Source organism: Rana temporaria, chromosome 4 (assembly GCF_905171775.1).
Source record: "Rana temporaria chromosome 4, aRanTem1.1, whole genome shotgun sequence".
In the NCBI taxonomy this organism is placed as follows: Eukaryota; Metazoa; Chordata; class Amphibia; order Anura; family Ranidae; genus Rana; species Rana temporaria.
Genome location: NC_053492.1, coordinates 158,953,547 through 158,968,569, shown reverse-complemented (window position 1 = coordinate 158,968,569; position 15,023 = coordinate 158,953,547). Strand labels below are relative to the sequence as shown.

At 42.5% G+C, this 15,023-nt stretch overlaps 1 protein-coding gene across 2 annotated transcripts in view; it reads left to right on the top strand.

Annotated features, from left to right (window-relative positions):
- The window catches only part of IFT80 (intraflagellar transport 80), a 225,091-nt gene that overhangs the window by 38,808 nt on the left and 171,260 nt on the right, over positions 1-15,023 (top strand). For both annotated transcript variants that reach the window (XM_040349275.1, XM_040349274.1), the window contains exons 5-7: positions 10,416-10,484; positions 12,080-12,189; positions 14,040-14,129. In XM_040349275.1, the coding sequence (XP_040205209.1) occupies positions 10,416-10,484; positions 12,080-12,189; positions 14,040-14,129 (269 nt within the window). The remainder of the gene's footprint in view (positions 1-10,415; positions 10,485-12,079; positions 12,190-14,039; positions 14,130-15,023) is intronic.

Here is a 15,023-nt window from a genome sequence, read left to right as displayed (position 1 = left end):
AACTGTCGGCTGAGTGACAGGCTGGATAATATAGATCCTTGTAGTCTACTCAGTCCGACCAGCAAGCGTGGGCACACCCATGCAAAGAGACTTGGTCTGCCACGCCATACCCAATGACTCCTGGGGTGGCCAGTGAGCTTTGGTCCGAGGTCCACATATGACTGGGCTGTGGTGTTGCCTCACTCTCAGTGGACCGGGCCGACAGCTACCTCCATTGTGGTTGTAGGTCTGTCAGGAATGCGTCAGCGAGTCCTCGCTCGGATGGCTAAGTACAGTCCCTCCCGCTTCGGTGGCTTGGTACGGCTGGGCATTCCTGGGGTTCGGGTCTCCTCCCTTCCCTGCTCTTTTCTCTCTGCTGCATTGTTAAAATTTGCGTCTGTCGGGGGGGGGGGGGCCTGCCTGAGGGGACTGTGTATCTGGCCAGAGTTTGCTGTAACTGGGGCTTTCCTGTGAGGGGCTTTATCTTTTTAAGCCTTTTTAAGCCTTAAAGGGCTTTTACTGTTTAAATGCAGCATTTTGCCGCCATCCTGCTGACACTGGCGCAATTTTTTTGGTGTTTTTTCAATTGTATTGAAAAACCCCATTGGCGGCCATTTTGTCGTAGCCGCGCCATTGCGCAGGCTAATTAGCGGTCCACCATTTTCCTGTGGCCGTGTTCCGAACGCTTGGCGGCCATCTTTGGATAGTCCTGGCCCCTAGTGCTGAATCCTACGGCGCACACAGGTCCCTTCGGCTTCCACAAGTTACCTCACAGGTTCTTTCCTCCCCACACACCGTGTGCTGCGGACGGATGACAGCGCTGGGCAGTGCCCTCCTGAGGTGAGTCCCCTGGATACCCTGGTCAGTGCAGCAAGGGGTGAGATGCCCTGAATAGGGCCTGGGAGCTTCCGTTTTTTTGTGTATACATATACAACATGTGTATGTATTACTAAACTTTGGAGTCTGTACCTGACTCTTCCCCAACATGCTGTCAGCAGATGTTAAGTGCCTGAGTTTCCCATGGGTGCTTTTTATTGTTGGTCCTGGACCTTTTGGTGCCAGGATGGGGACTGCGGTCGGGCGGGGGTTAAAAGAGTGCCTCCTCCCCCTGTTAGCCCTAGGGGAATACTCTGTCATGGAGCCATGGACCAGGTACCTGGGTCTGCAGGATAAGGCATTTTTGGGTGCGCTTCTCACTGCTGCTGCTCTTTAGCTGGATAGTGCAGCAGGGTTTCCGCTGAGGGCTCTGTCTTTTTTTGGGTTCACACAAACCAGACCGCTCTGTGTAGGTTTTTCCTCCTGTGCCCTCTTTTATTAATTCCTGAATGCGGAATGAGAAAAGCCGCTGAGGGTTTTTTTGTAGTCCCTCACCGCCCCTTTTAGGAGAGCCCTTTCAAGAAGTGGGCCTCTTCTCCGGAGGTGGACCCTCCCGGGGGTCATGTATAGGTGACCACCCCCCCCCCCCTATTTCCACCTGGGAATACCAGGTGCTGTAGACCCTGTCTACCATTATTTGTCCTAGTACTTTGGGCAATCAGGCTATGCCTCTTCTCGTGGTCAAGGAGGTTGCTAGGTCGTCCGGTCTAGATTCAGCCTGACAACGCCACGGCCGTGGCTTGGGTCTACCATCAGGTATACCAGCAGGCGGGCTACTGGAGTCGCCTGATGCTGGACCAGGACGACTGGTCTTGGTACTTGGAGTCAACTCCTTTGCAGGAAGTGAGACTTACAGGGCATGGATCTCCTAGCCGCTCGTCTCAGCCGCAAGGGTGTCAAAACTTGCGGCCAGGTATGGTGATCCTGTACAGACGCGCCAGTCACGTTGGTGGCCCCGTGGGGTCTGTATCAACGACATTATGTTTTTTCCTTCTTTGTAGTGGCCTCCCCGACTGCTCCACAGAGTGGAGGCTGGGGAATCCCGATGATTCTAATCGCTCCAGATTGGCCTTGGGGTCCTTGGTTTGCCGATATCGGGTGCCTTGTGGCGGAGGTATCCTAACGGTTGCCAGGGTGGGAGTTCCTTCTGTCCCTAGGCCACATACTTCCTCCTATTGTACAGTCACTGACTTTCTCAACAGGGATATTGGAAGCCAGACTTTAAGAGACCGGGGTCTGTCCGATTCGGTCATCTCAACCATGCTGAGGGCACTGTGGTCTTCTTCCGGGGAACCTACCGTCGCATCTGGCAGGCTTACATCTCTTGATACGAAGAGATGGAGTGTCGTCCACGGACATGCTCGGTGTCCAGGGTCCTGCTGTTTTTTACAGCCTGGAGTGGATCTAAAAATTGCTTAAAGCACTGTTTGGGGGCAGATTTCAGCCTTGGCTGTGTTTTTCAGTGGCCTTTTTTTGCGGCCCGTTCCGTGGTGGGTACCTTTTTGTGCAGGGGTTTAGTCCTACACTTTCCCCTCTGGGCCCATCTCTTCCCCCATGAGTTTTGACTCTGGTGCTCTCGGTTCTTCAGGAACCTTCCCTTTAGAAACGTCATAGAGATTCTCTTGACAACTATCTCAGAAGGTGGCCCCTTTGGTGGCCTTTACCTCTGTTAGAGGGGTTTCTTGGTTGGCGGTCTTGTCCTGCAAGCCGCCATGCTTGACCCTCCATAGGATTAGATGGTGGTGCGCCCGCGACTTTCCCTTCTTCCGAAGGTGGTTTTGAACTTTTGCCGGGATAAGAACATTGTTCTTTCATCCTTCTGTCCTCGGCTGGCGCATCTTACGGAGGTTGCCTTTTCATACTTTAGGCGCGGTACTCACTTGCGGGTGTACCAGCCTGCTACGGCTCCGTTTCGGAGATCTGACTCTTTTTTTTGTGTCTGGTCCACAAAAGGGACCTGGTGGTCTACTCGACCACCTCTTTTTCAACGCCTATTATTGTAACATGTATTTAATGATCTAACATGTTTCTGCCTAGTCCTCTCCTGTAAACAGGGAACATAACCCACTTGTCAAGACTTAAGGAGCTGTGTCCGTCCATGGACGTCAGAGAAAAGGATTTTACGATGAGTACCAAAAATCCTATTTTTTCGGGGCTCTTCGCCTCGTGGCCCTCCTGGTGCGAGGTATGTGTCGTGTGATTTATTTATTTTTTTTAACCTCGGGACCATGCTGGCCCGAGGCTGCATTTCAGCCTAGTAGGCCCAGTTACCCTGACTGTAGAATAACATCAAAAAGAGACCTGTATGTGTTACCAACATCCCTAAATTAAATGTTAAAGGAAAAACCCCCCAAGGTGGGAATTTAACGGTAATGACTCAGATTAAAAAAAAAATATTTTTTATATTATATATCACTTTTTTTTTTATCTGAGTTGTTACCGTGGCCCACCTTGGGGGGGGTTTTCTTTTCCAGTTACCCTGACTGGGGCCTACGTCATGGAGGTGATCCTGTGCTGTCTGTCCTGCGGGAAGAAGCCACTCAATGGAGTAAGCCAGAGGAGGACCTATCCCAGAAAGGACCGAGTGGAAAGCTGGTACTTTGGGAGAGGCCTGGTAACCTATTGAAGGATGCACCGTAGCCTACAATACCTTACAGTGTGCTGGGTTGGCTTAAAGGAGTTGTAAATGAAAATCTTTTTTCACCTTAATGCAATCTATGCATTAAGAGGAAAAAAACATCTGATGTTGCCGACCCCCCCCCCCCCCGAGCCCCCGTTTTACTAACCTGACCCGTCGAAAGTCCTGTGTGGTCCTGAGATCCTCTTCGCCGCTCAGCCTGGCCGTTATTGGCTAGAGCTGATAGATTGAGAGCAGCGCAGCCATTGGCTGGCACTGCTGTCAATCACATCCAGTGACGCTGCCCGCCGAGGGGCGGGGCCGAGTGATACAGTGAGCTGCTATGGCCGCTCGCTGTATCACGGGAGCGCGCCCGCAAGGACTCGTCACCATGCGAGCTCTCGCATGACTGTGGTCAGTATTTGCGGGGAGGACCAGAGACAGCCGCCGAGGGACCCCAGAAGACGTGGATCGGGGCCACTCTGTGCAAAACGAACTGCACAGTGGAGGCAAGTATAACATGTTTGTTATTTTAAAGGAAAAAAAAAACATTTCCTTTACAACCACTTTAAAGGCTCTAGAACTGTAAGGCTGGATCTCTGGGTATAAAATCCTGTGGGAGAGGATTCCGGAATCCCTCATCTGAACTTGCAACCAGTCTGTGGCAGAGACTGAGATTATTCTTGTCCGTGCATCATCCCAGCTGCTAGGCCAGGCGAGAGGGGCATATCCGGCTGAGCAATACCCACTTAAGAGAAAGTGGCGAGTGCGACTTTGGAGTTTAGCAATTCCCCAGTGATCTGTTTTGTACGCCTGAACCTTCTCCTAATCCTTAACCCCTCTACTTCTACAAGTTGTTTGAAAATAAAAGCAAGCGAAAAGGAACTATAACTTGTGGACATTGAACTTTTTGATGACTCTTAACCCCTAGACAACGAGGTAACGTGCAAGGCCCAAAACTAACCAGCAGCTCCTACGGGGGTAGTTATATATATATATATATATATATATATATATATATATATATATATATATATATATATATATATATATATATATATATATATATATATATATATATATATATATATAGCATTACACACACGGTACACGAATAACATGCTTTTATTAAGAGGTGATAGCGGTTAATATTTTAGTAAACGAGACTCAGACTATTTCGCCACCCACAGCTTTTCTCAGGCTGTATGAAGCTCATGACTCATATCCTTACTGAAACAAAGCACAGACTAAATATGAAGTTTGTGGCACGTCTGTTATCTGTGACTACAATGTTTTTTAAACCTTCTTTTAATCATTTATGTTCACTAAAAGCAAACTTGCTTGCCTATTTAGTAGTATTTTATAGAATGTACCGTATTTTTTTTATATATCACATCTCTCATTGCCCGCACACATTTTTATATCATCTATCATCTCTAACCTCTCTTTTACCTTGCACTCTCTACAACAGAATATTTGTTAACTGTGATACTCTGTTGGACCACTGCTACCTCTTACCTACTCCTAATGCGTTACCCACCAATTAGCACTAATTTGAATAGTTTTATAGCAGACCTTTTGAGGTTTGTGGTTTTTATGACTGTACCTTCACTTACAAGAACAATTCTAAATGATCAAATATGAATGCGAATGGCCTAGATAGTCAGATAGCGCTAGAAATCAATTTAAAAATGTTCAGTCGTTATTCAGCTACTGGAAAGCAGTGCAAATTTTCCTTTTTGCACTGATTTTATTTAAAAAGCTTTAGTTTACTTTAGTAAACATTTTACCAGAATGTTAAAGCTTTAATTTACATAACAGATTTATCTAAAAAATCACTGAGATTTAAACTGGCTATAGATTATTAGAATTTAGAACGAAAAGTCTTAGGAAAATGCGTACAAAAATTCTCAGTTTTTATAAAGATTTTGTTTTTAACATTTGAATTTTAGAATGAATAAACTTTACTGAATGAAAACAACATAAACTGTTTATAAATGTTTTCATTCACGAAAAATCTTTCGTCATGCTTCTTCAAATTTTCTTGTCATTGCGGACACAATGGAACATCAATTCGACCCACTAATGATTAGAGAAGCGGACTAAACTTTCTTAGACTATTGTTTTCCTAAGAATTTTAATTCAAAATTCTACCCATCTATCTATGGCCAGCTTAAGTTCTTTCTGTAAACTTGCTGATCTCTGAAATTATGATTTTCCAAGCCAAACAGAAGTAAGTAGAATTTGTGTAGACCATCCTTTAAACTAGAGCATCGCCTCACAAAAAATAACTGCAGTTTTATGTTTTTATCACTTCTGCACAAACCAACACAGGCCATAGTTGGGAGCAATTTTACTTCTCGGAAGGTGTTTGGGTTGCAGGTGGAAAGACTTTTTCATGAATGCTTTCTTGTACTTATTACAGCAGTGAACTCGCAGGCATGGCAAATTTGCCTGCTGTCTAGAAATGTCAGCTCCCTTTTAGTAAGCCCTAATGGACCACAATAGTAATTTCTCTATCAGTGTTCTAGTTTAGCAAAGTTAATTTGATGCTTTCATATGACAGTGGAAGTGCAACCACCCCAACTTCTAACTAGCCTTTGAAGGGTGCACATGGAAGGGCAACGCACATCGCAAACCAACAAAATATTTTCCAGCACACTTACCAGCCAGTCTGCAAAACATCCAAATTGACCCTAACAGTTTTTGCATTAAAAACGAAGGCCCAGATTCACAAAGAATGGCTTAAGTTTAGGCGGGCGTAGCGTATATCTCATATACGCTACGCCGTAGCGTAAATGGGCCGGCGTAGCGTAAATGGGCCGGCGTAAGCCCGCGTAATTCAAAATAGGCTGGTAGGGGGCGTGTTGTATGGAAATGAATCGTGACCCCACGTAAATGATGCGCCTAACGAACGGCGCATGCTCAGTATCACGTCAAATTTTCTCCCTAAGTTACGCCAGGTAAATGCTTAGTCGACGTGAACGTAACCTACGCCCATCCCCATTCACGTACGACTTACGCAAATGGTCCTACGCCTTACAGAAACAGCATATTTAAATACGCCGGGCGCAAGTACGTTCGTGAATCGGCGTATCTAGCTCATTTGCATATTCCACGCGGAAATATACGAAAGCGCCCCTAGTGGCCAGCGTAAATATGCACCCAAAGATACGACGGCGTAGGAGACTTGCGCCGCTCGTATTTTGGCCGAATTCAAGCGCAAATGATTCTAATAATCGGGCGCGTAGATACGACGGTGCACATTCGGACTTACGACGGCGTACGTGGAGATACGCCTTTGTAAGTCCTTTGTGAATTTGGGCCAAAGAGTTTTGTTTTGTTTTGCACACATTTATAAATATATGCGTAAGTTGCAGTATCCACGTCAATGCTCCTCTGTGTTACGGCAGGTCTAACTATCCTTTTCAGTGCCTCCTAAATAGGAGCACATATAGCAGTAGCTAGATCGAGGGCAGGTGTGCCTGGAGAAAGCCCACCTCAACTTAAGGTACAGGGACTTAGGTGATGGCCAGCAAGAGCACAATGGCAGCAAAGGCACCCAGTGTATCCCTGCACCCGATTCAACCAACATTGAAAACAACAACAAAAACAATAAAATGGCAATAACCCCAACCTATAACTATCCTTTGCAGTAAAGTGCACATGGAAGGGCAATGGACATCACAAACAAAATATTTCCCAGCACATTTACCAGCCAGCCTGCAAAACAACCAAGTTGATCCTGTCTAACAATTTACTTTAAAAATAAAGGGTTGCCAGTGGAAGGGACATTCACATGCAGGCTTGCAATGCAAACATGTACTCTATTTTTTTACTGATTTGCTAACATTTCCCAAGGAACATTGTCTAAAATTGCTTTACATTTAATTTGTACCCATTTTTATTTTCTCCTTCTGGCGGCACACTTCTGTTCTGAAAATTTTCTGTACCAGGTCCTAAATAAGTTTGACAATACCTATATTCTTTGAAATGTTTATCACTATTCCTTCTGATACAGAAGCCCCTAGAGAGTTTATCAGGAATAAGCAAGAGATTAAAAGGCTCTGCAGGGGTTTAAAGTTCCCGTATGCCGCGTACACACGGTCGGAATTTCCGACAAGAAAAGTTTGATGTGAACTTTTGGTCGGGAATTCCAACAGTGTGTAGGCCCCATCAGACTTTTTCTGTCGGAATATCCGACGGCAAATTTTGGAGAGCTGGTTCTCAAATTTTCCGATGGGAAAAGTTCTGTATGCAATTCTGACGCGCAAAAAAACACGCATGCTCGGAATCAAGTCGACGCATGCTGGGAAGCATTGAACTTAATTTTTCTCGGCTCGTCGTAATGTTGTATGTTATCGTGTTCTTGATGGTCGGAATTTGGTGTGACCGTGTGTATGCAAGACAAGTTTGAGCCAAAATTCTGTCGGAAAAATAAAACCCACAGTTTTCTTGTCGGAATTTCCGATCGTGTGTACGCAGCATTAAACCTTAGATTGCAATTCTGTGGACAACAAGCTAATGTCTGCTTGCAAACAAGGCCTTTCTGGGGAAAGAAGGACTGGACAGGTTAGAAAGCTTTGGACCATTTTTTCTTCTTCCCTTAAAGTGGAGTTCCACCCATAAATATAACATTACATCAGTAGTTTTAAAAAAATGTCATTAGTCCTTTAAGAATTTTTTTTTTTTTTTTTTAATGCCTTCAAAGTGTTGTTGCTAGGCAGAATAGTTAATCTTCCCTCTTCCTGCACCTAGGTGCTTAAGCTTCCTAATCTACACGCACAGACTCCTGGGAATGTAGTGGGTGTAACTTTCCAGGAGTCTGTGCACTCCCCAGTCTCGAAGAATCATGTGACTTGGACAGTACAGGTGCTGAAACCTGATCTGAAACCTATTACACTGCTTGTGCAGCACTGAGCATGTGCGAGATCTGCTAGGCTGAAATCCAGGAAGTCATACAGTCTGGCTTCATGATGCCCACACTTAAGATGGCCCCAGTCAATTTCTATTTTATAAAGTGTCTAAATGCTGTAACAAACTAACAAAACAGACCTTGGTTTACAGACTAACTTTACTAGAATACATTAAGCTTGTGTATTACAGGGGTATTTATATTTAAAAAGTGAAATTGTGGCCGGAACTCCGCTTTAATGAGCTGCAATTGTTGTCCACAGTGCAGTTAGCTGTTCCTCTACAGCAGGGATATGCAATTAGCGGACCTCCAGCTGTTGCAAAACTACAAGTCCCATCATGCCTCTGACTCTGGGTGTCATGCTTGTGGCTGTCAGAGTCTTGCTATGCCTCATGGGAATCGTAGTTCTGCAACAGCTGGAGGTCCGCTAATTGCATATCCCTGCTCTACAGCATGTTTTTATGTGTTGAGACTTGGTGGCCAGCATAAAAGACTGAAGGTATACATTACAGCTCCAAGAAACTTGTGTCTATAGCCAACTGACTTTCAAAGCATAAATGTCACCCTAAGAGGGAGAGTATAAAGATAAATAATGGGACAAACACACGGGGAGAACATGCCAATTCCATGCCGGTAGTGTCGTCGATTGGGATTCAAAACAACGATTCTAGATTCTAGTGCTGCTAGGCAGAGGTGATATTTGGAGGTCTTCTATGGAAACTGTGTATGATGTAGACATGCACGATTAATCGTTAAAAAATCATTATTGCTATTCAACCCCCTCACGATCTTAATACAGCAAATCCCTAAAACATGTTAAACACGTGTAGAGCAGAGCTGTCAAAAGAAACTCAGCTGGCAAATGTTTATCAGCAGCATTAAAGAGAAAAAAATGTATCTCTCGGTTCTTTTAGATCAAATGAATGAACTTCCATCTGTAAATGAGGTCAGTTTAACCACCTAAAGGCTAAACCTTTTTTTGACACTTGTCAAGTTAAAATCTGTATTTTTTGCTAGAAAATTAATTAGAACCCCCAAACTGTATTTGCGTAGCGGTCTTTCAAAATCAATTTTTTAGGTAAAAATATACTTCAATTAATTAAAAAAACTAAACAGTAAATTGTAATAAGAATTGTGATCTTTATTCTAAGCAAAAAAAGTTGATTCTCATTTTATCCAAAAGTTCTAGTAAAGATAGTTAACTTTTGCTGTAAGGAAATCTGTTTTGGTTTGATGTTGCACTGTGCTGCGCTTTTGTGTGCCTTAGGCCGCTTACACACGATCGGTCAAAACCAATGAAAACGGACTGAAGGACCGTTTTCATCGGTCCAAACCGATCGTGTGTGGGCCCCATCGGTCAGTTATCCTTCAGTCAAAAAAAATTAGAACTTGCTTTAAAAATTAACCGATGGACGCCTAACCGATAGGTCTAAACCGATCGTTAGTATGCAAAAGCATCGGTTAAAAACCCACGCATTCTCAGAATCAAGTCGACGCATGCTTGGAAGCATTGAACTTAGTTTTTTTCAGCACGTCGTTGTGTTTTACGTCACGTTCTGACACAATAGTTTTTTTAACCGATGGTGTGTAGGCGCAACGGACCATCAGTCATGTTCACCGGTTAAACGATGACAACGGTCCTTCGGACCGTTCTCATCGGATGGACTGATCGTGTGTATGCGGCCTTAGTCTTAGAGGTCATGTTTTTAATCCTTTGGCCTACGCGACTTTTGGCTTGTTTTTAGGAAATTCTCCATACTCAAGATTACTAGCAACACGCGTTGGGCCTCTTCACATTTAACGAGACCTCGTTTACTAGCATGTATGTTCGGTATATGTCATTAATTTCACATTTTTGGTATTCTATTTTCTCTATACATGCCCTAACATCTTCTTTTTGTTTTGTTTTGCTTTACTTTTTGTGAGACACTACTACTTTTGTATTTCACTGTTTTGTTGGATGCTTTATTTATATAAAGATTTAAAAAAAAAAAGTTCATAACCAAAAGTTGTATACATTTTCTACAGTTGGTGAAGATGGACATGTAAAGATTTGGTCACGAAGTGGAATGCTGAGATCTACATTGGCGCAGAATGGTAAGTGGTCCAATTTCACATACATAGTAGTGGACATACATGTAGACACTTGTGTTAAATTGGGCATAAAAAAATATTGTTTTCAAAATAGAATAGAAAACACAAATTTGTCGGTCTTTTTTATTTTTATTTTTTTTCAAAGGTCTGTTTTATTGCATGAAACTGTGTTCCCATTAGAAACTCCCCTAATTTCTAGGTGACTGGAACAATATAAGGCTTCATGTACACATAGCCTACTTTGACTACCAGTTGTGAAAAAATGCAAAATTGCAGTAAAATCAGTTTTGCTGTGTTCTGCGGCCGGCGTTCAAAACTTTCCTATCCTGAGCGCGATTCTTCCACTTTTAGGAGAGGGAGGTTGAGGAAGATTGAAGCTCTCCTAACTGCAGAAGCACCTAAACTCCGATAAAAGCCTATGTGTACATGGACACGTAGGGCTCTATGGAATTGAGTTTAGGAGCTTTTGGCGTTTTTTTGCCCTGGCTCCTAAACTCAACACTAATGCTTCATGTACACTTGAGCTACTTTGAGCGTTGGCGGGGGTAGAACGTAAAATGTGGCAAATTCGCGGTGCAATTTTACTGCGGTTTTGCAGCCGGTGGTCAAAATGTTCCTGTCCTGAACACGATTCTTCCACGTTCAGGAGAGGGAGGTTAGGGGAGGATGAACCTCCCCTAATTGCAGCTGCTCCTAAACGATCCTAAAAGCCTATATGTACATGGATACATAGGCGTTTATGGAGTTGAGTTTAGGATCTTTGGCAGAATAACACCAATAGCTCATAAACAAGTTTATTAGCTGCTAGTATTAGGGAGCCTAAAGCTGACTGCTGTAGCCTCTAATACCCTGACATTTTACTGTCAGTTGTCAGATTGTTCTGATAGCAAGAGCACCAACACTTCCAAGTAGTTTCTGAGCTTGTTATTTCCAGCCTCCAACAAGTTTCTGTTGGCCTAACTATGTAAAAAATGGCATCTTTCCATGTATCTCCAAAAAGGAATAGTGGGAAAAGGGAATTTGTAATGTGCCAAAACACAAATCAAGAAGAAATCATCCAAAACATTACATTCTTTTTTTTATTTCCACATTAAAATCAGCAACACATTAAAACACGTATCGTCAGCTACACTCTGGTATAGAAAACATGCATCTAAACACTCCTAAAAGAAGATAGGCAGGTAGGTGATGTAATGGATGATTTCTTTTTGATTTGTGCTTTGGCATTCCATTTTCCACTATCTGTTTTGGGGGTACACTGGAAGTTTCTATTTGATATGGATAGTGCCATGTTGTTATCATGACAAGACCCCCCACCTATTTTATACTATTATAGACTGCATTGCTGGTCAATGTGCAGGATGCAGGATAAGACTTTTCCTGCCAGAATAGCTGGGATTTTGCCACAAAAGCAGAATATTGGCTTCTGCCTCGGGTATGAATGCCTACACTTTATATCTATAGCAGGTTTTTTTAATCTTTTTTTTTTTATTACATCAGTAGTACCAAAATTTGCAAAGATGGTCCATTTTTATAATTGCATAGATTGTAATTATATGCATAGTATACATTTTCTGAATTGTATTACTCTTTTATAGGTTTACCAATATACTCCATTGCCTGGGGCCCAGATTCTGAGAAAGTTCTCTACCCACTTGGAAAACAGCTTATCATTAAGCCACTGCAGCCAAGTTCCAAGGTTTTACAGGTACCTCAGTTTCTTACATCAGTTTCTTAAATCCCTTACAGGAGGATAATCGAACCTAAACCAGTGATGGCAAACCTTGGCACCTCCCAGATGTTTTGGAAATACATTTCCCATGATACTCAAGTACACTGCAAAGTGCATGAGCATTATGGTAAATGTAGTTCCAAAACATCTGGGGTGTCAAGGTTTGCCATTACTTACCTAAACTATAGGAAATGTAACCATATTAATACTTCCGGGACAAGATGACAGCAAAATATTTGAATTGATTGAAAAAATCACACGTCTTGCCTAGCATGATGGTGGTCTCCAGTAACCACTGGTACCATATAATGGAGGATGGGCATATCTTACATTTTGTTCCTATTTCCAGCCATCTCAAATGCCCCAGCACTGCACAGATAGCCGGATATTGGTAACACTATAAATAAAGTAAATGTAAAACAAATAAATAGTCAATATGCAATAGTCTGCATATTTTGTATATGGAGTTCATAAATATGATATTGTTTTTTGTGTTTTTGATTTACTTTAAAAGTGTAATACACTAAAAAAATAAGTAAATCTGATAATTATTTACATTCCCATGTTGAGATGCACATCTCTGAAAATTTCCACTATGTGCTTCCATCAATGTAAAACATTCAGAATGGAGAATCCTATAAATGGTACATTGAGTGTAACTGTTCCAGGTTTTCCCAAATGTGTATGGTGTAGGTCTGCTGTGAAGAATACATAATTTTTTTTAACACGCTTTAGTTTTTTTTAGATATCCAGGTAAATTCGAGCCGTGCGCAAATGTTACCTCTAGCATATATTCCTTTCTTTTGTTGTCCTTTGATAATAAAATAGAAAGGGGTCCTGTAGTTCAGATTTTTAGGATGTCCTGATAAACCCTGTACATATGCAGTTTAAGAGATGTAAATGCTCCCACAATTGTGCAGGTTCCCTTAGGTATCTCACAATTTGCTGGCAGGGATCATTGGGGTAGATTTTTTACTGAAATTATATTATGATTGTCATAAATAAACTGTTATACTCTGCTAATTATTTTACATAAAGCAGTTAAAGTGATCCTTGAAGTAAGGCAGGCCATAGTTAATACGATTTTCTTTCCTTCCACCACCAGTGGAAGGAAAGAAAGTCGCTCAATTCCCCCATCAACACAGTCAGTGTTGATATACAATGGTTTCTGCTAGTGGGTTGTAGCCGATGGCAGTAACCAAAAGTAGACATGCTGGTTGTACACAAGGTGATTGATCAGTTTTGATGTAGTCAGCCTGCTCATACATGGTTCGAATCTCAGCCAGTCCCTGCTGAACCAGCCAAAGTTAGAACCTGGTCACCTTCATCTTTGGTTAGCCTAAAATGCAAGGTCTACTTACACTGTCTGAGCCTCCTTCCTTTCACAAATAACCTACTATTAGTAGCTGTAAAATGTACCCCTAAAGATAGTTGGTGTTTTGTACGTACCTCGCCCTCATCTTTTCCCTCTGGCACCTAGGGGAGGATGATATCGCACTCCTTCCAGCTAGATCCAGGGTAATACAGAACAGTTGACATTTTGTGAGAAGGTGCTTTTGCAATGGACTGGAATGCCTTCACACAAGCTGTAACCTTCTCTGCTTTTACCAGGTACTTTCTCAGGGGAAATAATTTTAAGGTTCATTTTGCATCTACTAATACCAGGTAATTTATAAAGGAGGAGTGGGGCCTGGCAATCCAAACAGACCTCGCATTTTACTGCAATGTCTGCTTTAAATTAACAATGTTCTTCCTTGGACCTTCACACTGTTGGTTTCACATTTTACCTGCAGTTTTCTGTTAGCATTTTCCTTTCTGTGTTGCAGTGGAAAGCCCATGATGGAGTAATTTTAAAGGTTGACTGGAATCCTATCAATGACCTCATTTTATCAGCTGGGGAAGATTGTAAATATAAGGTAATGCACAATGTCAAATATCCGATTGCACAGATTGTTTAGCTTTCCTCAACATAAACTGAAAGTTAAATTAGGTCTAACTAGCTAAAGCCAAAAGCAAGTCTGCATTATTTAGATTTAGAGCTAAGATGTACTGACAACTGAGCACAGCACATTTGGCAACAGAAAGCAATTGTGTGACAAATGAATAATAGGTAGGGTTAAATAGATCCAAGTGCCAGGCTGCTGTATTGAGGAGACCTCATGACAGATTTTCTGTGTCTTACTCTGTTATAACATTTGCTTGGAATATTTGTGCAATACATGCTTTAGGGTATGGCCATTGGATGAGTGAATTTACAATTATCTGGCTGTCCCTTCGGTGTCTTTTGTTGTTGAAAAAATAATAATCGGTTCCATGGATCAAAATAATTATTTTTGGATAAACGATGATTAGCATATCTTGTGCACCAAGTTGTACTTAACTCTAGAGCCACACTATTAAAATTTCATACTGTGACAACGTTCCCAACAATTCACCTTCCCACCTTGCTACCTTGTTCATTTTCTCAACTTTCTTCTGTGAAAAGACTTCCGCTTATAAAACTAATTTCTCACAATGTGACTTTGTAGGTACAGCAAAATATAAAAGTCAGGTTTACCTCTCAGAGATGGCTGTTTGTCCAGCATTGCCTTCCATTCAGGAAAAAAAAGCGAGAAGTGTGGGCCATAGAGGCTACAGATAGCAGACACTCTCACAATGGTCAAACCGGAAAAAAAATCACTTGATTGCCCCATCAACACAATCAGTTTTGATAGAAGATTCCCCCCGTGGAGCCATTGTGTTCTTCCGATGAGGGAAGCCATCTCCGCCAGGAGAACACAATGATTATTGCTAGTGGCTATAACAGCCGC